Source organism: Mesoplodon bidens, assembly GCF_964165515.1.
Source record: "Mesoplodon bidens genome assembly, chromosome: 1".
Classification (NCBI taxonomy): Eukaryota; Metazoa; Chordata; class Mammalia; order Artiodactyla; family Ziphiidae; genus Mesoplodon; species Mesoplodon bidens.
This window is the reverse complement of record NC_138176.1, coordinates 29,564,522-29,589,168: the sequence shown is the minus strand read 5'-3', so window position 1 is coordinate 29,589,168 and position 24,647 is coordinate 29,564,522. Positions and strand designations below refer to the sequence as shown.

Here is a 24,647-nt window from a genome sequence, read left to right as displayed (position 1 = left end):
AATGTGACAGATAATAAATAATGAAGAAGTCTCGTCTCTGCCCCCTATTAAATGTAATTTACTTTAAAATTCTTTAGCAAAAGCAGTGTATTTTAATACATATGTTGGATACTTTGTTATACCCTAGAGGCTGTCATTTTTTTAATTAGGGGCTCACACCCAGAAGTGGTTAGCTAGCATTGTACCAGAAAGGCCCAATTCCAGATGCAGCTGTTATAAGGGCTTCAGCTATCTTCATCTCTTAGCAACACTAGATGCTTTGCTAAGTAGCATAATGAATGATAGCAATGAGTTTTTCTGTTGCTGAAATGAGTAATTTGTCAATTTAGCATAATGGGTGTTGGAAGTGGACTCTTATTGGAGAAATTGGTGATATTAAATGTATGTTGATTGGCTAGAATGAGACATTCCCCACCCTTGCATGAATAGGGTATAAGAATCTATGGGGAGTCAGAGGGCAGACAGAAGCAAGAAGAACTACAATTCTGCAGCCTGTGGCATGAAAAACACATTCACAGAAAGACAGACAAGATGAAAAGGCAGAGGACCATGTACCAGATGAAGGAACAAGATAAAACCCCAGAAAAATAACTAAATGAAGTGGAGATAGGCAACCTTCCAGAAAAAGAATTCAAAATATTGATAGTGAAGATGATCCAGGACCTCAGAAAAAGAATGGAGGCAAAGATCGAGAAGATGCAAGAAATGTTTAACAAAGACCTAGAAGAATGAAAGAACAAACAAACAGAGATGAACAATACAATAACTGAAATGAAAACTACACTAGAAGGAATCAATAGCAGAATAACTGAGGCAGAAGAACGGATAAGTGACCTGGAAGACAGAATGGTGGAATTCACTGCTGTGGAACAGAATAAGGAAAAAAAAATGAAAATAAATGAAGACAGCCTAAGAGACCTCTGGGACAACATTAAACGCAACAACAGTCTCATTATAGGGGTCCCAGAAGGAGAAGAGAGAGGGAAAGGACCTGAGAAAATGTTTGAAGAGATTATAGTTGAAAACTTCCCTAACATGGGAAACAAAATAGCCACCCAAATCCAGGAAGTGCAGAGAGTCCCATACAGGAGAAACCCAAGGAGAAACAGGCCGAGACACATAGTAATCAAACTGGCAAAAATTAAAGACAAAGAAAAATTATTGAAAGCAACAAGGGAAAAACAACAAATAACATAAAAGGGAATTCCCATAAGGTTAACAGCTGACTTCTCAGCAGAAACTCTACAAGCCAGAAGAGAGTGGCATGAGATACTTAAAGTGATGAAAGGGAAGAGCCTACACCAAGGTTACTCTACCCAGCAAGGATCTCATTCAGATTCGATGGAGAAATCAAAAGCTTTACAGACAAGCAAAAGCTAAGAGAATACAGCACCTCCAAACCAGGTCTACAACAAATGCTAAAGGAACTTCTCTAAGTGGGAAACACAAGAGAAGAAAAGGACCTACAAAAAAAAAAAAAAAAAACCAAAACAATTAAGAAAATGGTAATAGGGACATACATATCAATAATTACCTCAAATGTGAATGGATTAAATGCTCCAACCAAAAGACACACACTCGCTGAATGGATACAAAAACAAGACCCATATATATTCTGTCTACAAGAGACCCACTTCAGACCTAGGGACACATAAAGACTGAAAGTGAGGGGATGGAAAAAGATATTCCATGCAAATGGAAATCAAAAGAAAGCTGGAGGAGCAATACTCATATCAGATAAAATAGACTTTAAAATAAAGAATGTTACAAGAGACAAGGAACGACACTACATAATGATCAAGGGATCAATCCAAGAAGAAGATATAACAATTATAGATATATATGCACCCAACATAGGAGCACCTCAATACATAAGGCAACTGCTAACAGCTCTAAAAGAGGAAATCAACACCAACACAATAATAGTGCAGGACTTTAATACCTCACTTACACCAATGGACAGATCATCCAAACAGAAAATTAATAGGAAACACAAGCTTTAAATGACAAAATAGACCAGATAGATTTAATTGATATTTATAGGACATTCCATCCAAAAGAGCAGATTACACTGTCTTTCAAGTGCACACGGAATATTCTCCAGGATAGATCACATCTTGGTTCACAAATCAAGCCTCAGTAAATTTAAGAAAATTGAAATCATACCAGGCATCTTTTCTGAGCACAACGCTATGAGATTAGAAATGAATTACAGGGAAAAAAACATAAAAAACACAAACACATGGAGGCTAAACAATATGTTACTAAATAACCAAGAGATCACTAAAGAAATCAAAGAGGAAATCAAAAAATACCTAGAGACAAATGACAATGAAAACACGATGATCCAAAAGCTATGGGATGCAGCAAAAGCAGTACTAAGAGGGAAGTTTATAGCTATACAAGCCTACCTCAAAAACAAGAAAAATCTCAACTAAACAATCTAACCTTACACCTAAAGGAAATAGAGAAAGAACAAACAAAACCCAAAATTAGCAGAAGGAAAGAAATCATAAAGATCAGAGCAGAAATAAATGAAGTAGAAACTAAGAAAACAATAGCAAAGATCAATAAAACGAAAAGCTGGTTCTTTGAGAAGATAAACAAAATTGATAAACCATTAGCCAGACTCATGAAGAAAAAGAGGGAGATGACTCAAATCAATAAAATTAGAAATGAAAAGGAGAAGTTACAACAGACACCGCAGAAATACAAAGCATCCTAAGAGACGACTACAAGCAACTCTATGCCAATAAATTGGACAACCTGGAAGAAATGGACAAATTCTTAGAAATGCACAACCTGCCAAGACTGAATCAGGAAGAAATAGAAAACATGAACAGACCAATCACAAGTAATGAAATTGAAACTGTGATTAAAAATCTTCCAACAGGGCTTCCCTGGTGGCGCAGTGGTTGGGAGTCCGCCTGCCGGTGCAGGGGACACGGGTTCGTGCCCCGGTCTGGGAGGATCCCGTGTGCCACACAGCGGTTGGGCCCGTGGGACATGGCCGCTGGGCCTGCGCGTCCGGGGCCTGTGCTCCGTGGCGGGAGAGGCCACAGCAGTGAGAGGCCCGCATACCGCAAAAAAAGAAGAAAAAGAAATCTTCCAACAAACAAAAGTCCAGGACCAGATTGCTTCACAGGTGAATTCTATCAAACATTTAGAGAAGAGCTAACACCCATCCTTCTCAAACTCTTCCAAAAAAATTGTGAGGAAGGAACACTCCCAAATTCATTCTATGAGGCCACCATCACCCTGATACCAAAACCAGATAAAGATACTACAAAAAAAGAAAATTACAGACCAATATCACTGATGAATATAGATACAAAAATCCTCAACAAGATACTAGCAAACAGAATCCAACAACACATTAAAAGGATCATACACCATGATCAAGTGGGATTTATCCCAGGGATGCAAGGATTCTTCAATATATGCAAATCAATCAATGTGATACACCATATTAACAAATTGAAGAATAAAAACCTATGATCGGGCTTCCCTGGTGGCGCAGTGGTTGAGAGTCCACCTACTGATGCAGGCGACACGGGTTCGTGCCCTGGTTCGGGAAGATCCCACATGCCGCGGAATGGCTAGGCCCATGAGCCATGGCCACTGAGCCTGCGTGTCCGGAGCCTGTGCTCTGCAACAGGAGAGGCCACAACAGTGAGAGGCCAGTGTACCGCAAGAACAAACAAAACAAAACAAAACAAACGCTATGATTATCTCAATAGATGCAGAAAAAACTTTTGACAAAATTCAACACCCATTTATGATAAAAACTCTCCAGAAAGTGGGCATAGAGGGAACCTACCTCAACATAATAAAGGCCATAAATGATAAACCCACAGCAAACATCATTCTCAATCGTGAAAAACTGAAAGCATTTCCTCTAAGATCAGGAACAAGACAAGGATGTTCACTCTCACCATTATTTTTCAACATAGTTTTGGAAGTCATAGTCACAGCAATCAGAGAAGAAAAAGAAATTAAAGGAATACAAATTGGAAAAGAAGAAGTAAAACTGTCACTGTTTGCAGATGAAAAAAAAAAAAAAAAGAGAATCCTAAAGATGACACCAGAAAACTACTAGAGCTAATCAATGAATCTGGTAAAGTTGCAGGATACAAAATTAATGCACAGAAATCTCTTGCATTCCTATACACTAATAACGAAAGATCAGAAAGAGAAATTAAGGAAACACTCCCATTTACCATTGCAACAAAAAGAATACAATACCTAGGAATAAACCTACCTAAGGAGGTAAAAGACCTGTACTCAGAAAACTATAAGACACTGATGAAAGAAATTAAAGATGATACCAACACATGGAGAGATATACCATGTTCTTGGATTGGAAGAATCAATATTGTGAAAATGACTATACTACCCAAAGTAATCTACAGATTCAATGCAATCCCTATTAAATTACCAATGGCATTTTTTACAGAACTAGAACAAAAAATCCTAAAATTTGTATGAAGACACAAAAGACCCCAAATAGCCAAAGCAGTCTTGAGGGAAAAAAGCAGAGCTGCAGAAATCAGACTCCCTGACTTCAGACTATACTATAAAGCTACAGTAATCAAGACAATATAGTACTGGCAAAAAACCAGAAATACAGATCAATGGAACAAGATAGAAAGCCCAGAGATAAACTCATGCACGTATGGTCAACTAATCTATGACAAAGGAGGCAAGGATATACAATGGAGAAAAGACAGTCTCTTCAATAAGTGGTGCTGGGAAAACTGGACAGCTACATGTAAAAGAATAAAATTAGAACACTCCCTAACACCATACACAAAAATAAACTCAAAATGGATTAGAGACCTAAATGTAAGACCAGACACTATAAAACTCTTAGAGGAAAACACAGGAAGAACACTCTTTGACATAAATCACAGCAAGATCTTTTTTTGATCCACCTCCTAGAGTAATGGAAATAAAAACAAAAATAAACAAAGGGGAGCTAATGAAACTTCAAAGCTTTTGCACAGCAAAGGAAACCAAAAACAAGATGAAAAGACAGCCCTCAGAATGGGAGAAAATATTTGCAAATGAATCATCAGACAAAGGATTAATCTCCAAAATATATAAACAGCTCATGCAGCTCAATAGTAAAAAAACAAACAGCCCAATCCAAAAATGGGCAGAAGACCTAAATAGACATTTCTCCAAAGAAGACATACAGATTGCCAAGAAGCACATGAAAAGCTGCTCAACATCACTAATTATTAGAGACATGTAAATCAAAACTAAAATGAGGCATCACCTCACACCAGTTAGAATGGGCATCATCAGAATATCTACAAACAACAAATGCTGGAGAGGGTGTGGAGAAAAGGGAACCCTCTTGCACTGTTGGTGGGAATGTAAATTGATACAGCCACTATGGAGAACAGTATGGAGGTTCCTTAAAAAAGTTAAAATAGGGCTTCCCTGGTGGCGCAGTGGTTGAGAGTCCGCCTGCCGATGCAGGGGACACGGGTTCGTGCCCCGGTCTGGGAAGATCCCACATGCCGCAGAGCGGCTGGGCCCGTGAGCCATGGCTGCTGAGCCTGTGCGTCCAGAGCCTGTGCTCTGCAAGGGGAGAGGCCACAACAGTGAGAGGCCCGCCTACCGCAAAAAAAAAAAAAAAAAAAAAAAAAAAAAAAAAGTTAAAATAGAATTACCATATGATCCAGTCCCACTCCTGGGCATATACCCATAGAAAACCATAATTCAGAAAGATACATGGACCCCAATGTTCATTGCAGCACCATTTACAATAGCCAGGTCATGGAAGCAACCTAAATGCCCATCGACAGATGAATGGATAAAGAAGATGTGGTACAAATATACAATGGAATATTACTCAGCCATAAAAAGGAATGAAATTGGGTCATTTGTTGAGACATGGATGGATCTAGAGACTGTGATACAGAGTGAAGTAAGTCAGAAAGAGAAAAACAAATATCATACATTAACGCATATATGTGGAACCTAGAAAAATGGTACAGATGAACCAGTTTGCAGGGCAGAAATTGAGATACAGATGTAGAGAACAAACGTATGGACCCCAACGGGGGAAAGCGGGGGTGGAGGTGGGGGTGGGATGAATTGGGTGATTGGGATTGACATGTATACACTGATGTGTATAAAATGGATGACTAATAACAACCTCCTGTATAAAAAGATAAAAATAAATTTAAAAAAATAAAGAATCTATGGGACTTCCCTGGTGGCACAGTGGTTAAGAATCTGCCTGCCAATGCAGGGGACATGGGTTTGAGCCCTAGTCCAGGAAGATCCCACATGCCGCGGAGCAACTAACCTCGCGAGCCACAACTACTGAGCCTGCATGTCAGAACTACTGCAGCCCGCATGCCTGGAGCCTGTGCTCTGCAACAAAGAGAGGGCAGCAGAGTGAGAAGCTCACGCACCACAACGAAGAGTAGCCACTGCTTGCCACAACTAGAGTAAGCCCGCGCACAGCAAGGAAGACCCAACGCGGCCAAATAATAATAATAATAATAAATTCATTAATTAATTTAAAATAAAGAATCTAGCAAGCCCTGAAGCTCTTACGGATTCCAAAGGTTGGTTCCCTATACAGTCCTGGCTCCAGTCACTGGGCTGGAGGATTCTGGTGTCTGATGCTTGACTGTGGGGCTACAAAATTCTGCCTTTAGAACGTTGTTGCCTTTGCCTTGAATGAACTGTTCATGTAAGACGTGTTGGGATCACCTTAAAGAATATGTTATCACCTTAAAGCTGAGATTCATCTAGTTTAAACAGACTGTTTGAGCTGTAAGATGCCTGCTTGGTAAAGCCTGCACCGTGAAATGTGGCTGAGCATGCTGGTATCAAGGCTGGGGGAGGGAGGCAAATCTCATCTGCCCCTAACCACTGGGCGCTACTGCTCTACATTAAAAACCAAACAAACAACCCCAAACCTGATCACATTGGGCTGGGGCAGTTGGTAACACCATTGTGCCATGAGATATTCTGTACCATTCTAGAAGGTTCCAAGTTGGCTCTGAGATCTGCCCCCACCATCAATCTTGCCCTGCAGTGAGCCTATGGAATGCTTTTTACTAACTTTTCCCTGAACAGAGGTGTAGAGAAATGCCTGGCTCAGGGACAAGACTAAACATCAGTTTTACAGTCTTTTTTTTTCTAGCCCATTCCACACCAGTATGTGAGCTATTAATAACCTCAAACCCAGGAAACACCCCTAACAAAGTTGTATGAGGCAGTGATTCCTGAATGCTGAGAGAGATGTTACATTTACATCTTCCTGGCCCTTGCCTCTTAATTCCTGTCCTCAATCCTGTTATCCTTCCTTCCTTCAATCCACCCCCTCCACCATGTCCTTGATGTCCCTGCTGGTCTCACTGGCTTACAAATTGGCCTCCTGATTAGGCTGAAGACAGTGAGGGAGTGAAAGCTTCCTTCTCACCCCACTAAGCAGTGGCCACCTACCTGAAGTGACATCATGGTTAATCCCACTGACAGAAATGACAGCGTCCGCAAGATTATTATAATTCTCATCCCGCACCATTCCCTTGATGCCTTGGTGTACCTGTAGGAAAGTTTATAGTGTATAGTTATGCTCATAAAACCTTTGTGCTGTGTTTGAGAGTCCACGAAGCCCTTTCCCATGTGTTTCTGCACTTGATCTTCACAAAGATTATGGTGATAGACCCTTGACTGGTCTCTCTGGTCTCACCCCAATCCCCAATAATCTCAATAGAGCAGTCAGAGTGATCCTGTTAAAATCTAAGTCAAATCATGTCACTAATCTACTTTCTATCTCTATGAATTTGACTACTCTTGATATCTCATATAAGTAAAATTGTACCATATTTGTTTTTTTGGGGACTGGCTTATTTCACCTAGCATAATGTCCTCAAGGTTCATCCATGTTGTAACATATGACAGAATTTCCTTCTTTTTTAAGGCTGTATGCCCATTGTGTATCTATACCACATTTTGTTTATCCCTTCATCCATCAATGGACACTTGGGTTGCTTTCACCTTTTGGCTACTGTGAACAATGCTGCTATGAACATGCGTATACAAATATCTCTTTGAGATCATGCTTTCAGTTCTTCGGAATATATACCCAGAAGCGGTTTTGCAGGATCATATGGCGGCTCTATTTTTAATTTTTTCAGGAACCACCACACTGTTTTTCATAGTGGCTACACCATTTTACATTCCCACCAACACTGCACCAGGGTTCCAATTTCTCCACATCCTTGCCAACACTTGCTATTTTCTGTCATTGTTTGTAAATTTGTTTTTCTTATAGCAGCCATCCTAATGAGTGTGAGATGGTATCTCACTGTGGCTTTGATTTACATTTCCCTCAGGATTTTGAGCATCTTCTCATCTACTTGTTGTTGGCCTTGCATTTGCAATTGTGACTTCATCAGGGAGCCCCTTTTCCCCTAGATATCTTTGTGGTTTACTCCCTTACCTCCTTTAAGTCTGTTTAAATGTCACTTTCTCTGTAAGGCCTTCTTCATAGCATTTTGCATTTAACATGTTATAAAATTTATTTTATTTTTTCTTTATTGTCTGTCTCTCCTCGCTAGAATATAAGCTGCATATATACAGAGATATTTGTTGTTTCTTTACTCTTCTTTTTAAAATTAATTAATTTATTTGTTTTTATTTTTGGCTATGTTGGGTCTTCGTTGCAGTGCGCAGGCTTCTCATTGCGGTGGCTTCTCTTGTTGCACAGCACGGGCTCTAGGCGCGCGGGCTTCAGTAGTTGTAGCACTGGGGCTCAGTAGTTGTGGCTCGTGGGCTCTAGAGCGCAGGCTCAGTAGTTGTGGTGCATGGGCTTAGTTGCTCTGCAGCATGTGGGATCTTCCCAGGCCAGGGCTCGAACCTGTGTCCCCTGCATTGGCAGGCGGATTCTTAACCACTGCACCACCAGGGAAGCCCTGTTTGTTTACTCTTAATCCCGAGCATATCGTACAGTCTCTGACAGATAGTTGTGCTCAACAATGTTGAATGAATTAATTTCACTGATAGAGAAGCTGAGATCTATTGTAATGAGTCAGAGCAAAAGTCAGACCTGAGTCACACAAAATACCTTGCCTACCATCAGAAAACACTTCCCTTTCTGTAACCAGGAAAGTTAAAGAATGGGATTTACCTGTTCCAAGAACTGAATTAGGGCTTCCCGATTACCCAGCCACTCACGCTGTAATTCCTCTTGCCGCGGAAACTTGTCACAACTCAGTTCCAGTGTGATCTCAAAACAGTTGGTATGGAGGTAATTAAAGTCTTGCATTCCTAAGGGAAAGAGGGCGGTGGCAGATTTGTACAACCAGGTTCCCACCCAACACCCCATGCCAAATACAGATTGCTGGGGCTTAACCCCAGGGTTCTGATTCAGTATGTATTCAGTGAACATTTACATTTCTAACAAGTTTCCAGGTGACACTGGTGATGCTGGTCTAGAGACCATACTATCATTTTGATACAAACTTCATGATCTTGGAATTGCACCCCTTTAATTTAGGGTAATGATTCTCAGTGGAGGCAGTGGGTCATGTTTTCCCAGAGGATGGGAAGGGAAAGGGAAGAACAAGTATAATTCAAAAAAGTATATTTTATATTTTAAATTTGGGAGGGGGTACTTATTGCTTTCCTAATGCAAACTAAAGAAAGTAAAGTTCAATCTTCTTGCCTTGGCTTAAATTAACAGTAAACTATTGGTAGATATTGGTAGATGTAGTAAAGTGACAAGGAAGATGATTCTTAAATCTGTTACCTAGTCTTATAAACTTCCAGTAATACATAATGCTACTTGATGTTCCACATGAATATTAAAGGTAAGGTGTTTAAAAAAATTATCGTATTTGTTTAATGATTTTTAAACTTTCCATAACAAAAGGTAATAAGTGTATATCTGTCTTTGAAAAAAAGAAATCTTCTTGCCTTGGGTTCAAGTGAGTTTTCAGCCATGATAAGTCTACCGCCTTCCCAGTACATGATGACTCCCTCACCTTCCTCCTGCCCACTCCCCATAGGACCAGCCATCAGCTCAGCCCTCTCCAGTGAGTTTTCTACTACCTGGGCTCTGACAGGTCAGATGTGAGAAGATGGGGAAAGACAGCTGCTGCAACATGAATCCTAAGAGAACCTGGCTTCCTGCTTCAGCCTCCTCCCTAACCTTAGGTCCCCTACCTACTGAAGGTCTGTGAACAGAGGTTCTATCTTGACCCTCAGTGATGGGAAAAGCCCAGGGAATAGAGAGAGAAGCCTCTTGCTGGAGGTTTCTGCTATGTTATCAATGGCCACTGTCCACAGCAAACCCCTTCTGATGGGAGATGGGTAGGCAGGGTACAGAGAGCACATATCAGAGGAACTGTTTTTGTCCAGGCTTGCATCTCTCCTTCTTTGGTACGTGAGGCATACCTCATGTTACTACGGGAAAACCTTAACATCTATAAACCAGGCATTTCCAAATCCTCTATGTGCATTATTTAATACTTATATCAAAATTACAATGTAAGTAGTGTTATTCTTAAAGTACAGATGAGGAAACTGAAGCACAGAGAAGTTAATTAATTAGTAATTAGCCTGAAGCCACATAACTGGTGAATGGGCAAGCGTGGTTCCAGCCCAGTGTATCCTTAGAACCCATGCTCTTAACCACTTGACTGCATTATTCCCTCCTATGCCCTAATCCACTCTGTAAACCACCAGTTTTAACGGACCACAAGGTGTCCCGACCTGCATTTTAAAGAATCACAAGATGATGTTAAATGCCAACTTAAGACTTCCCATTTTTCAGATCTCTACTTGAATGCAAAATAGCATTCCTGTCATTTCTCTGTGAAAAAGAATGATAATTAAAAAGGAGAAATGAACCCCATTCTACTTCAGCTTACAGCACTCTTGTGCTTAGTACTCTTCTTACCCTTGCTGAGAGAATACCAGGAAGCTCCATTGGTGATGCCATCTGGGAAGTAATCCCCACAGTTCCAACCTTGGTGCATCCATCCATGTGCATAGGAGTAGACCTTGGCCAGCTACAGGTAAAGCAGGTGGAAAACGACCTTGAGTATCCCCAACCCATGTGGCAATGCTCATACTCAGAAGAAGGGTGAGGCCAAGAACCCCACTAGGTATAACAACTGATTATTTGCTTTAGCGAAAGAAAATACCAGAAGGAATAGAGAGATGGGGTGTGTGTGCGTGGAGTGGACTAGAGTTAGGAGACCTATCTTCTGATTTTCCCACTATCTTGGGCCTAAATTTCTTCAAGTGCAAAGTGAGAGGTAGCACTCGATAATGTATAAGCTCCCTTCTAGGTGTACCTCAGTGAGGTGTACCTCATTTTCCAGCCGAGTTTTATAAGAGAAATCAAGAAGAAAGAAAGATAGGCCTTTGTGACAAAGGCCTTTGTGAGAGATGTGTGGTGGAAAGAGAGGAATATATTCAAAATCTCTATAATTCTCTTTCATTACTATTTTATAACAGTGGACAAAATGAGATTACTAGAGAAGAAAATATAATAATATACTTGCTTTGCAAAGCAACAACTGGTGTTATTCTCTATGTAATTCATTAACTGTTGAATTAATAATGTTATCATTACAGGGGAATTTCCTGGCAGTCCAGTGGTTAGGACTCCACACTTTCAAAGCTGGGGCCCAGGTTTGGTCCCTGGTCGGGGAACTAAGATCCTGCAAGCCAAGAGATACAGCTCCCCGCCCCAAAAACTGAGATACTAAGTAATGTTATCATTATATTAATTATATATTATTAATAATATTAACTATAAAATAACTGATCTGTTAACTTTATTCTATTGCTGTTTTGAACTATTATGTAAACCTTTTTCATGTGCATGGTCTATTTTTCATTAATATAGCCATATTACCATAAAACCGTAAATTAGAGCCCCCAAATTCACATTTAATGCTCTAGCTTACCACCAGCACTATTAGGCTTTTGGCATATTTCTTGCTTGTCATTAGCTTAAGTATTTTTTTACATTTTGGTAACTGTACTGTAAAAAGCTTTCCTATTTATTTACTTTTTCATGAATTTATGGCTTATCACTCAAAACAAAATGTAATATACTAGATTGTAAGCTCTTAATGAGCAGGAGGTGTTTTCAATCATTTTCTGTTCCTTCATTCCTAACAGGGTCCTGTGTTACTGATTTGACCTCAGTCACACTCCTAAGCCCCAAGTTCCTCTGGCTGGACAGGCAGCCATTCTGCATACCTTCTGGAAAAGTGTGTCATCAGGCGTGGGGGTATTGGCAGTGCGGCGGAAACCTCGGACCCGGTGCTCAAGGGACTTGTCATATGGGTAATTGGCCACCACTGCCCCTCCATGGAGATTGGCTGAAAGGACAAAGTTGAAGGAGCGGATCCACTGGATCACTGCCTGGGTCTCGGGTTCCACCTGAGGAGAGATGAGAGCTTGGCAGTGAAGCTGCAACTGAAGCCAGATGGCTGTTTACATGAGTTTGTCAGATTGTGGCCCGAGAGGATGGCATGTCTGACAGGGAGTAGCCTGAGAGGATGGCATGTCTGAATAAAGCAAAGAGAATCCTACCAGATATGAGAAGTGCAGATGGGGAAATTTTGATCTTTTGCGTGATAGTTCAACAAATTAAGTGAATGGAACACTTGATTAAAATGAAATCTCATATGGAAACTAAGTATTCAGTAGCTAAAAAGAGGTCATCTAGGGCAGTGAAACTATTGTGCATGATGCAAAATGGTAGATACATGTCATGATACATTTGTGAAAACCCACAGAATATACAACATGAAGAGTGAACCCTAATGTAAACTATGGACTTTTGTGTGATGATGACAAGTCAATGTAGGTTCATCATTGAAATAAATGTACCCCTCTGGTGGGAGATGTTGATAATGGGAAGCAGGGAATATATGGTAATATTCTGTACTTTCCACTCAATTTTGCTGTGAACCTAAAACTGCTCAAAAATGAAGTCTATCAAAGAAAAAAAAAAAGAGAGAGAGAGAAGGAGAGGGAGAAAAAGAGCAGTTTGAAGATGGGTAACATAAATTGGAGAGCGCAGAGTCCCAGTTTGGCCTCTCTCTGGCAACAAAAAAGGGTCCTCCAATTTACCCACGGTTCCAGTAGCTTCTGGAGCTCATCTGCAGAAATTTAGGGTTCTAGTAAATATATCTGAAAATTGTTGGTTTACAGCAATGGTTTTCAACCTCCTCCTTCCCCCAACACATCTGCTGTGTTGTTGACATGTAGAACGTTGTCCTGTGGTCATACCCAAATTTCATGAATTAGACATACTGTAATATGGGCCAGTCTTGGCTAAGTAGTGAGATTCCACCCATTCTACTGCAGATTTCTATTGCAGATTATATTGCTAGTGAGTGACAGTATTCTAAAGAAAGCCTTCAATCTACTGGACTTGTAAGTAAATAATTTACAGTCTTCACTGTTTTTCCTCCCCTCAAGATGGATGTGCTTAGAGGTTATGCGGTGTTAATGTGTTAACGGCTCGTCCTGGACCAAGGGTCAGCTGTGAAGGCCTCCATCTTTTCTATTCCAAGGGAGACTGAATGAATAATGTTGAGTCTCACCCAATCAGAATGGATATAATCCCAAAGGCACCAGTCCAGCTCTGTGACCAGGGCTCAGATTCTTTAAAGCAGTCCTTTCTCTATGTCCTAACCCTCCATCCATCAGAAGGAGGCCAGCCTCTCACTGTTCCTGGCCCCTCAAGAGCAAGAGGGACTTCTCATTGTCTTTTTTCCTTCTAAGATGCAGACAGAGGAGCCAGTGGGAGTCTAACTGTTACTGGCTCAATTACCTTATTTTTTGTAGACAAGTTTAATAAATCAGAACATCCTCCTGGCTGGATATGTCAACGAGTACAAAGTTATTTTTGATGTATTATTTCCTTGAGCCAAGAGCATAGCTGCTATCCAAAATCTAAACATGCTGGCATGACTTTTGCTTCAATTCCAAGGGGAAAAAAACTGATAATATTCCATCTAGAAACTCCCAATATAAAGCCTTCCACCTGCTTTAATTTTCTCTCCCCAGTCTCTAAGTTTAGATACTCACAGAAAATGTTTAGAACTAGCCCATACAGTGTAAGAAACAGGGTGGTGGTGATGCTCCAAGGATGACAAGAGTCATTCCCAGGAACAGGACGACCATCAGGCTGAAACCATTCGCATTACCAAGGGAGGGGCAAGAGGTCTGAGAGCAGCAAATGGGATCCTTTGATTGAGAAAGTAAGGGAAATGAGAGTATGGTAACGTAGTCAAGGGTCATACAGAAAGAGAAGAAGAAAAACTTCTCTTCTAAGGGTGAGACTCCCTGAACCTCTTTCTCTAGCTAATTGTTGATAAGTGTACAGTTCATCACATGCAAGAGAGATTTCTCTTTAGAACGCTACAGTTCTCTGTCGACAGTATAGTGCAGTAGAAAGAATGTTGGGTGAGGAGTCAGAAGACCTGGGTTTTAATCTTGAGTCCACCAATTACTAACTGTGTGAGTTTAAATTATTTTTTCTATAAGTGTTATCTGTAAAACGGGGATGGATAACACTGCTTGTTGCATTTACCAGAGTGTTACGATGATCAACTGAAACACTAGCTAGGAAAGAATTCTATAAAATTATGAAGTGCTGTGCAGTGGTATGATATCACTTTCACCTCTTTTGCCACTCTCACGACTAACATCAAATATCATGTGCTCAGTGAAGGGCTCTATGCTCAGGGAGGGAAAAAAGAAGCATACGTTACAGTTAGCATTGATCTGGACAGACTAGCACAGAATTGGGTTGATGCTTTATTATTGCATATTTAGTTGATGTGAAGATTCAGGGAAGAAATTCCAGATGCTGATTTACCTGCTTCTGCTTGCAAATTTTGTCTTATACCTGATTTTTCCAGTTGTCTGGAAGGGGCAAGTGGTGGTTGGGGCCTCCGTTCTTCTCATTGTAGTAGATGTAGGTATTGAGATCAGGGAAGTTGCGGTTCAGGTCCACTCCGTTTGCATTGTTCCTGCCAGCCAGATACCCAGAAATGTCCCTGTCCTAGTGGGAAAAGGAAGAAATGAAAGATGAAGGTTTCAGACTGAATGCTCTATTTGAAGAACACTGTATAGTTTTTTTTTTTACACATTAGCTCGATCTATCAAACAATATAGCATTTTCTCCTTTAACTCATCCAAAGTCCCAGTGGCGTGGTTCAAGTTTCCCTATAAACCACATGCTGGAGGTAGAGATCCCAGGAGAAGCTCTAACAAAAGGAGGGTGTTTCAGGATAATGGGAACCCCTATTTTTTAAAAATTGTTTATGTCTATTTAATCAGAATGACAGAGGTATGTGCAGTGAGAAAGTATAATTTTTTCAGTTATATATGTATTTTTTCAGATTATTTTCCATTATAGGTTATTACAAAATATTGACTACAGTTCCCCATGCTGTACAGTAAATCCTGTTGCTTATCTATTTTATATATAGTAGTTTGTATCTGTTAATCCCATACTCCTAATTTATCCCTCCTCCATCCCTTTCCCCTTTGGTAACTATAAGTTTGTCTTCTATGTCTGAGTCTGTTTCTGTTTTATATAAAGATTCATTTGTATATTATTTTAGATTCCACATATAAGTGATATCACTTATCACTTATAATATTTGTCTTTCTCTGTCTGACTTACTTCACTTAGTATGACAATCTCTAGGTCCATCCATGTTCCTACAAATGGCAATATTTCATTCTTTTTTATGGCTGAGTAATATTCCATTGGATATTTATACCACATCTTCTTAAACCATTTGTCTATTGATGGGCACTTTGGTTGTTTCCATGTCTTGGCTATTGTAAATAGTGCTGCTATGAACACTTGGGTGCGTGTACCTTTTCAAATTAGAGTTTTCACCTTTTTCAGATATATGCCCAGGAGTGGGATTGCTGGATCATATGGTGGCTCTATTATTAGTTTTTTAAGGAACCTCCATACTGTTTTCCATAGTGGCTGCACCAGTTTACATTCCCACCAACAGTGTAGGAGGGTGGGAACCCCTATTTTTTAAAAACGGTTTTATTGATATATGTAGCTTACATAGCACAACATTCATCCATTTTAAGCATACAATTTAAAGAACTTTAGTATGCTTACAGAATTGTGCAACTTTTACCACAATTTAAGAATACTTATATCACCCTGAAAAGAAACCTCATGCTCATTTACAGTCACTCCTCATTTTTACTCCACCCCTAGGTAATCACTTTCTGTCTCTATGGATTTGCCTTTTCTGGATATTTCAGTAATAGGGATCATATATTATATGTTTGGCTTTTTTCACTGGGCAAAATGTTTTTGAGGTTCCTCCATGTTGTAGCATGTATCAGGACTTCATTCCCTTTTATTTCTGAATAATTCCATTATATGGATTTATCACATTGTGTTTATCCATTCACCAGTTAATAGACTGTATTGTTTCCTGGGACTGCTGTAACAAATTACCACAAACTAGGTGGCTTATAACATCAGAAATGTATTCTCTCAGAGTTCTGGAGGCTAAAAGTCTGAAATCAAGCAGGGTCATGCTCTCTAAAGGCTTTAGAGGAGGATCCTTCTTTGACTCTTCTAGCTTCTGGTGGTTGCTGACAGTCCTTGGCGTCCCTTAGCTTGTAGGTGCCTCACTCCAATTTCTACTTCTATCTTCACATAGTCTTCTCCCCTGTATGTCTGTGTCTCTGAGTACAAATTGCTATCTTCTTATAAGGACACCAGTTATATTTGACTTAGGTCCCCTAATCTAGTATGACTTCACTTTAACTTGATTACATATGCAAAGACCCTATTTCCAAACAAGGTCATATTCATCGGTTCCAGGTAGACATGAATTGGAGGGGGCAGAGGGGATACTATTAAACCCAGTACATGGACATTTGGTTTGTTTCCACTTTTTGGCTATTGTGGATAATGCTGCTGCAAACATTTGTGTATAAGTCTGTGTGTGGACACATGTTTTCATTTCTAATATCTAGTAGTAGAACTGCTGGATCATAAAGTAAGTCCATATTTAACTTTTTCAGAAACTGCTAAATTGTTTTCCAAAGTGGAAACCATCCTCCCCTTTATTTATTTTTTTTTACTTAGGATCCTTGATTATCTTTTTTCTGAGCAATATCAACTTCGTGGATCCCTTAATCTCTCTGCTCACACTTCACATTTCATCTTTTATTTGGTCATGTATTCATTCATTCATCCATCCATTTAATCAATCCACAACTATTTAGGTCTATCTCTATTCAAAGTCCCCTGAAAGATACTAGGGAAAGAGATCATGAGACATTATGCTAGCTTTCCAGGAATTCATGGTATATATGGGGAGATAGATATTTACATAAATAATTAAAATATATAAAGCAGTAGAATAGAGATAAGTTCACAGGCTCTTGCAAAACTGAAATTCTGTTTGGTGTTTTGTTTGGCATTGGAGAAGGAGAATAGTATCCACTGGAGCCCTGTGGACTGAGAGGGGAGAGCCCAAATTGGTGGTCATTACTGGAAGTAGGGTGAATGCATGGACACCAGGAGGCTAAAAACTCACAGATGTACTACTACTCTAGTATTTTTCTAAGAACTCTTTATTGTTCTAGGATTTCTCTATTTTCGTGGCATCGTGCTCGTATTTTATTCTTAGATCTCATTGAAAACATATTTTTTGACATTCTCTTAAGTCTCCTACATCAATTCTGTTCCAGTGGAAAACATTTATATGATTTTTCTATTTGGAGTTTGATTTTTCACTTCTATGAGATAATGATTTTCATTATGCTTCCAGGGGTTTTCATTGCTTGCTGATTTATATCAGCGTTAACTCATAACTGTCCATATTAACAGTTATGTTAATTTACCTATCAGCTGACTTACTACTCACACCGGGTCATTAGTTAAGCTGGCAGTAAGGACTTCCTTTAACAGAAGTTTCCATAAACAGGGTTCAGTTATTAGCTTCCTATTACTGCTGTAACAAATTGCCACAACCTTAGGGCTTAACCTTGCACAAACTTATGATCTCACAGTTTTGGACGTCAGAAGATTGAAATGGGTCTCACGAGACCTAAAGATGTCAGCAGGGCTGTGTTCCTTCTGAAGTCTCTAGGGGAATCTGTTTCCCTAGAACATCTTCAAATCTCTCTTTGCCTGTGACCTTCTGCCTTCCTCTTCCACATTTAAAGGACCCTTGTGATTGGTTACACTAGGCCACCCAAATAATCCAGGGTATTTTAAGGTCACTTGATCAACAACTTTAATTTTGTCTGTAACCCTAATTGCCTTTGCCATGTAACATAACATATTCACAGGTTCCAGGGATTAGGACTTGACTATCTTTGGGAGGTGGAGCCATATTATTCTACTTTACCTACAGATGGCTTTAAATTTAGGTGGCCAGGCAGGTCTTCCCTGTGTAGCCATGCAGACAGGTTTCCTCTGGGTACGGCACGTAGCTCTGGGAACCTGAGAACCCGATGGGTCCTCTCTTGGGTTCAGGTTCAAGATCTGCTCCCTTTGAACAAGTACATAGCAGGTGAGCAGAGGTGACTGGCTCCCCAGAGACAGCTCTAGGATTTGGCAGGGGTTTTCTCCACCTCCTCCCACCCCCACTTCACTGCACAAAAGATGTGGGCAGGTCTGAGGGACTTCTCCAGTCTCCCCACTGCAATACAGGGAAGGGCCACTAGAAGGAAGGTGGCCAGGCTGGGTTCACCCCTACAACGCTCTCAAATTGTCCTGTTCTTTTGGAAACTCAAGTTTCGAGGCATGTTCATGTCCATCTCTCTGATTTCCAGTGGGGGGCTGGGGGGGAGACAAAGTTTTTTTGTTTTTTGTTTTCATCTGTTGAGTCATGTCAGCAGGAGGTTGTAAGATTGCAAGGGTCGAATTTGTGTTTGGCTCAACATCTTGGCTCCATTACCCTCCCTGCTTCTCCTCACCCCTCAGCCCTGTCCTCTAGTAGGCTTAAACCAGGATGGGCCATTCAAGGAGAGATGCTGAGTGGTTCCACTTGTATGGGACAGAATGGTCAGATTCATGGAATCGGAGCGTGGAAGGTCATTGCTAGGGGCTGGGAGGAGGGGGAAATGGGAAGTTACTAATGAGGGGGTATAAAGTTTTGGTTGAACAGGATAGATAAGTTCTGGAGATCAGCTGTACGACCTTTTGCCTATAATCAACAATAGTGTATTGTACACTTAAATTTTTGTTAAGAGGGTAGATCTCATCTTAGGTGTTCTTACCACAATAAAACCAAAATTTTAAAAAAAGTATAGTAGTGAAGTCTAGTCTTAAACATAAAAAACATTTTAAGACTATTCCCAATAAACATATTTTTAAATGGAAAAAAAAATCTTTCATCTACACCCCTTCCCCCCCAAAAAAAACCCCCAAACAAACCAGGTTTAAATAGAGCTTTTAAAGAAACATATCCATTGTGTAAGGCAGATGCCTGCCCTCACCCACTGAAAATTCTAATTCAGTAGATTTGGGGTGGGGAGAGGACCTGAGAACCTATATCTCAAAAATCTTCACCTACAATTCTGATGCACAGCCACAAAAGAATCACTGACTTAAAGTTTTAGGCACACTGATATTTTGAATTTATGTTAGGAAATAAAGCCCATAAACACTTTTTTTTTATTTGTCCCCTGAACAATGTAACTCTAAAATAAAGAATTCAAAGGCTGAGTACTATACTAGTAGAGGAAAAAAGCCGTACAGAGATGGAATAAAGTATGAAGAATCTATAACAGGACTAACCCGCCAACCCACAATTCTGAGAAAAGCTCATCCTTTCTCTTTCTCCCCCAAATGCAAATGTAAGTGTAGTGTGGGAGGAAGAAGAGGATTTAGGGTTGGCAGCTAAAAGCTCAGGGAAGGAGGGCCGTTTTGCAATATCCCTTCACACGTGTTCAGTACCTTCCAGTTGATAAAATGTTGTCACTGATACTGCTTCACTGATCCTCACAATGAAATGGAGAACTCAGCTGGAAAGGCGGGGGAGGGAGGGAACTGAGACTCAGAGAGAACCCCCATTCATTGCCTAGGGTGCTACAGTGCTGAATCCATCTTCACACTTCATTCTATTTCTCCAGCTTTTCCTCTATCACATCGTGGCATTTACAGTGGGACAGAGAGGACACCTGGTCCCCCGGCTTTTCCTTACTCTCTAAGACGGCTCTGCTCTCTGCAGGGCCTCCCCCTGGGGCTCGGTACCTGGGCAGCGGCCACCTCGTAGCCGTCGGGGTTCATGGACGGCAGGATGTGAATGCGCGTGCCCTCCACCAGCCGGACGATGCGCTGGTTCCTGTTGCGGAACTCCTCGCACAGAAACTCCGACAGCTGCAGCAGCAGCTCGCGGCCCAGCACCTCGTTGCCGTGCATATTCCCCACATACTTGACTTCCGGTTCCACTGCAAGTGAGAGAAACACACATAAAGAAGATGGGGAAAGCTTACGAGTGCAGTTAATTCCTAACCATGCAAAGGGACGTTTCCCCTCTTTTTCAGTAATGAATAAAAGAAAACCTCATGCTTCTGTTAGGTCTTTTCCAATAATCCCTGTGCCCCCTTTGAACAAACTGCAACTACAAATGCTACAAAAATTCATGCCATGGATAATAATGTCTGCTACTGATTAAAACCCTACTGTGTACTAAGCATTTATGTTATTGCTAATCTTCACAGAAAACCTGTAAAGTAGGCATTATTAGCCTCAGGATGAGGGTACTGGGTATGGAAGAGGTTAAGTAACTTGTCTGAGGTCACCTGGCAGATTAATAATGGAGGTCAAAGCCCAGGTGGCACTGAGGTAGCTTAATGCTTCTCGGGATAAGGATAGTGCTTTTCCAAGATTTGCTGGCCTAAAGTCCTCCAGGTTATAGCATAACTGTTATAGCATAACAGTTCCTAATTGCACCAGTTGAAAATTTAATTTTCTTGGTACTCAGGTTAAAATCTCCCCTTCATATCTGAGAGTGCTGTGTCTTGAGGCACAGAGTAGGAAGGAGTCTATGTATGTCTCATTCCTTAGTCTTTTCTTTGGCTATGTTAACTGTTCAATTGAAGTTAGAACTGAGGTCATAAGAGGAGCCTCTAGAACCACCTAAAAAATCATTCTTGCCCTGTTTTAAAAGGAAGGAGAAAAGCCCTTGCCAATTGATTTCCCTTCTACCCAGCACTCTTTATTTTTTTTAATTAATTAATTTTATTTATTTATTTTTGGCTGTGTTGGGTCTTCGTTGCTGTGCACGGGCTTTCTCTAGTTGTGGCGAGCAGGGGAAACTCTTCTTTGTGGTGAGCGGGCTTCTCATTGAGGTGGCTTCTTGTTGCGGAGCACAGGCTCTAGGCACGCAGACTTCAGTAGCTGTGGCACGCGGGCTCAGTAGTTGTGACGCACGGGCTTGGTTGCTCCGCAGCATGTGGGATCTTCCCGGACCAGGGCTCGAACCCCTGTCCCCTGCATTGGCAGGCAGATTCTTAACCACTGCGCCACTAGGGAAGCCCCCATCCAGCATTCTCTTGCCTTCATGCCTTTTCTGATTCTGTGTCTCTTCATCTTCACATTTCCATGCCCTCCTCACCATCCATCTAGGCTCAAATGCTCCTTACTCTGTGAAGCCATCTTGGAATCTCCTTGCTGGGAGTGAACTCGCTATTAAACTTCCCTTTTATGATACCACTTTCTACTCTGAGTTTTGGCTAATTTTGCACATGTCCTATTTTCCTTACTGGACCTGGCCTTTGCAATGTATGCCATTTTTAACTTTCTTTAGGATACAATCCATTGTTATTTATCTGCTACAGCAGTCTTTCCCAAAGGAATGTCTATAACCCATAAGGACCGTGTGGTGGATTTTCTATCATGTACATTCTTTAATCTTAGTATATTTCTTTAATCTTATCATGTCTTTCTTACTTTTCCTGGTGTTAAGTTATACTTTATTTTACGAAAGGATGGTGATAGCAGATGGCAGGTAGTATTCTTCAACATCCTTGTTCAGTAAAATAAAATTTGGAAAATCTATTTTAGTCCCCTCTGATCTCCCATATATATATATTTGTATGTGCGTGTGAAATCCATAAGTTTGGGAACCACTGCCCTGTAGAACCTACCATAGTGCCTTGCTCTTAGGAGGTATTCAATATAAAATTCTTTTGTCTCTACTTTCCAGATATCCAGAATACAATACAACCACTTCTCCTAACAACCACTGTCATCATTTTGGTTCAAGCTCCCACAATCGCAAGACTGCATTACTACAATAAATCTCCTACTTGAAGTCCTTGCATCTGCCCAGCCATGCAAGTCTATTCTCCTGAGCCAGTGTTTGGCAAACGTTTCCTGTAAAGGACCAGATAGTAAATCCTTTGGACTTCCTGGGCTATATTGTCTTCACTGCAGCTACTCAATGCTTCCAGTGAAAGCAGACAGATGATACAAAAACAAATGGGTGTGACTGTGTTTCAGTGAAACTTTATTTACCAAAACAGGTAGCTGGCCCTCAAGGCTCTAGTTTGCTGACTCTTGTTCTGAGTGACCTTTTAAAATTTTTAGTCAGATCATATCACTCCTCTGCTTAAAACCCTCCAACGGCTTCTCACTTCACTCAGAGCAAAAGCCAAAAGTTTTGCAGAGGCCTGTAAGGCCCCACGTGATCTCCTCCTGCCCGGTATCCCCAACAGCTCTGCTCTGACCTTGCTTTCCTGTGGTTCACTGTCCCGGAGCCACAGGGGCCTCCTCACGCATGCCAAGCGTGCTCCGGCTCTTGCCTCTGTGCGGTGTTTCCCTCCCCAGAACCAGTATGGCACCTCAATCACATACTCAAAAATCACCTCGAAGGAGAAGCTTTTCCTAAAAAGCAACACCCCCTCCCCTACTCAACCCACAACTGTCCACAACTCCCTATCTCTCCTTCCTGGTTTCTTTTTCTCAATAGCACTTATTTTCATCTGGTATAATATATATTTATTTAGTTACCTATTTATTGCCAGTCTTACCTCTGTAGAATTAAGGCCCTGAGGGCAGAGTCTTTGTTTTGTTCTCTGTGCTATATTCAGAGTCTACCAAAGTGTTTACATTGAGTAGATCATCAGTAATACTTGTGGAATAATTAAGGAATGAATGGATGTACCATTGATAGGGCATCAGAGAAAAGAGGGATCGGTGAGGTACAATAATATGAAAAGCTTCAAGAAAGGCACTGAATGCTAGAAAGTAGACAGGGCACCAAGAAAGGGGCATGGAGTGAGGGGCTAAGCCTACAATGTCCATTAGCACCCACAAGGTTCCACAATGAACACACGACCTGAGTAAAAGCAGGGTGTTTGCTCTGAAAGTGCATTTTCAAAGCAAGGCCCTTGTCCTCGCCTAATCACGTAGCCTTCCTTGAGCCAGCCTCCCACCCCCCTCTCCCCCCTCCCCCCAACTGGCCACTTAAGAGTTTGAAGCTGTCATGGACAGAATCCACTGGGTGTGAGGCTGCCACTGAAGGTTTTTAAGCAAGGGAGGGAGGGGATTATATCAGTATTTGGGCATCTAGCATCTGTGTCTTAAATGAAAGGTTTAGAGTGGTGGCCGTTAGGCCTTAGGAGAACGTCAGGAGCCTGGTGCAATCATTTAGGCAGGCTGTGATGGAATTTGGGCTGGGGGAAGGGTGAGGAAGTGGAGAGGAAAAGAGACTTGAGGTTGACAGTTTGAAGGAGGAACTGATGTACTTGAATGTCACAATTGCTGTAAGTAAAGCAGTAAAGTAGAAACAACTTAAATACCCATCAATAAATGAACTGCTAAATACAACCCTGCAACCATGGAATATTATGCAGCCAAAAATGATAATGTAGATCTATATTTACAGACAGGCTATTCATCAAAGACTATGAAATGAGAAAAGCAGATATAGTATGATTCCATTTTTATTAAAAAAATGATGTGTATGTAAGGGGAAGTGGCTTAAACATGCATAGAAGAAAGTCTGGACGGAAATACATCAATATGTTAACGATGGTCATTGTGAGTGGTGGGATTACGGGTGAGGTTTTTACCTTATCTAATTTCTACTTTAATCCAAACATGGATGGCTTTTATAATAGAAACAAACTAACAACAAATAATGCAATGAATAAAATGAATACCCCAAACCTCAAACTCTCTCCAGGATCCCATACTCTGAGTACACCGTCATTCCCCAAAGAGCTATCCCTAAACTCTGGCAGAACTAGAAGGGCTAACTGTTTCTCCAGAGGCATTGGATAGGGAAAGGCAGAACAGTAACAGCAAGGAAGAAAGAAGGGTAATGGGAGGGAAGGCGGGGTGGATGGGAAGGGAGCAGGGAAGAAGACTCACCTTTTACCATTAAGGTCTTGAGCAAACAGAACCCAAAAAGGTGGAGCAGACTGGAGCCTGAACTGGGGTTGCAGCTCCCCAGAGGCAGGGCCAGTTTGTAGGCTAAGCAAGGAAATACTTAGCTCAGGCTGAGGAAGTGATGATACTTTATGGGTGGAGGGGTCCAGGGACATCCCCAGAAACCACCCCAATTACTGGATTTGTAAGGGAAGGGTCCTGCCCACACACACTTTAAGACACATGCTCAGGGCTT

At 41.0% G+C, this 24,647-nt stretch overlaps 1 protein-coding gene across 3 annotated transcripts in view; it reads right to left on the bottom strand.

Annotated features, from left to right (window-relative positions):
- The window catches only part of CPN1 (carboxypeptidase N subunit 1), a 39,616-nt gene that overhangs the window by 10,074 nt on the left and 4,895 nt on the right, over positions 1-24,647 (bottom strand). For 2 of the 3 annotated variants that reach the window (XM_081247646.1, XM_081247645.1), the window contains 6 exons: positions 20,267-20,463; positions 14,915-15,070; positions 12,250-12,432; positions 10,934-11,045; positions 9,161-9,300; positions 7,474-7,573 (listed from right to left, as the gene is read on the bottom strand). In XM_081247646.1, coding sequence (XP_081103772.1) covers positions 7,474-7,573; positions 9,161-9,300; positions 10,934-11,045; positions 12,250-12,432; positions 14,915-15,070; positions 20,267-20,463 — 888 coding nt within the window. Of the gene's footprint in view, positions 1-7,473; positions 7,574-9,160; positions 9,301-10,933; positions 11,046-12,249; positions 12,433-14,914; positions 15,071-20,266; positions 20,464-24,394; positions 24,637-24,647 lie in introns of those variants that run through there. The other variant, XM_081247647.1, reaches the window with a different exon arrangement.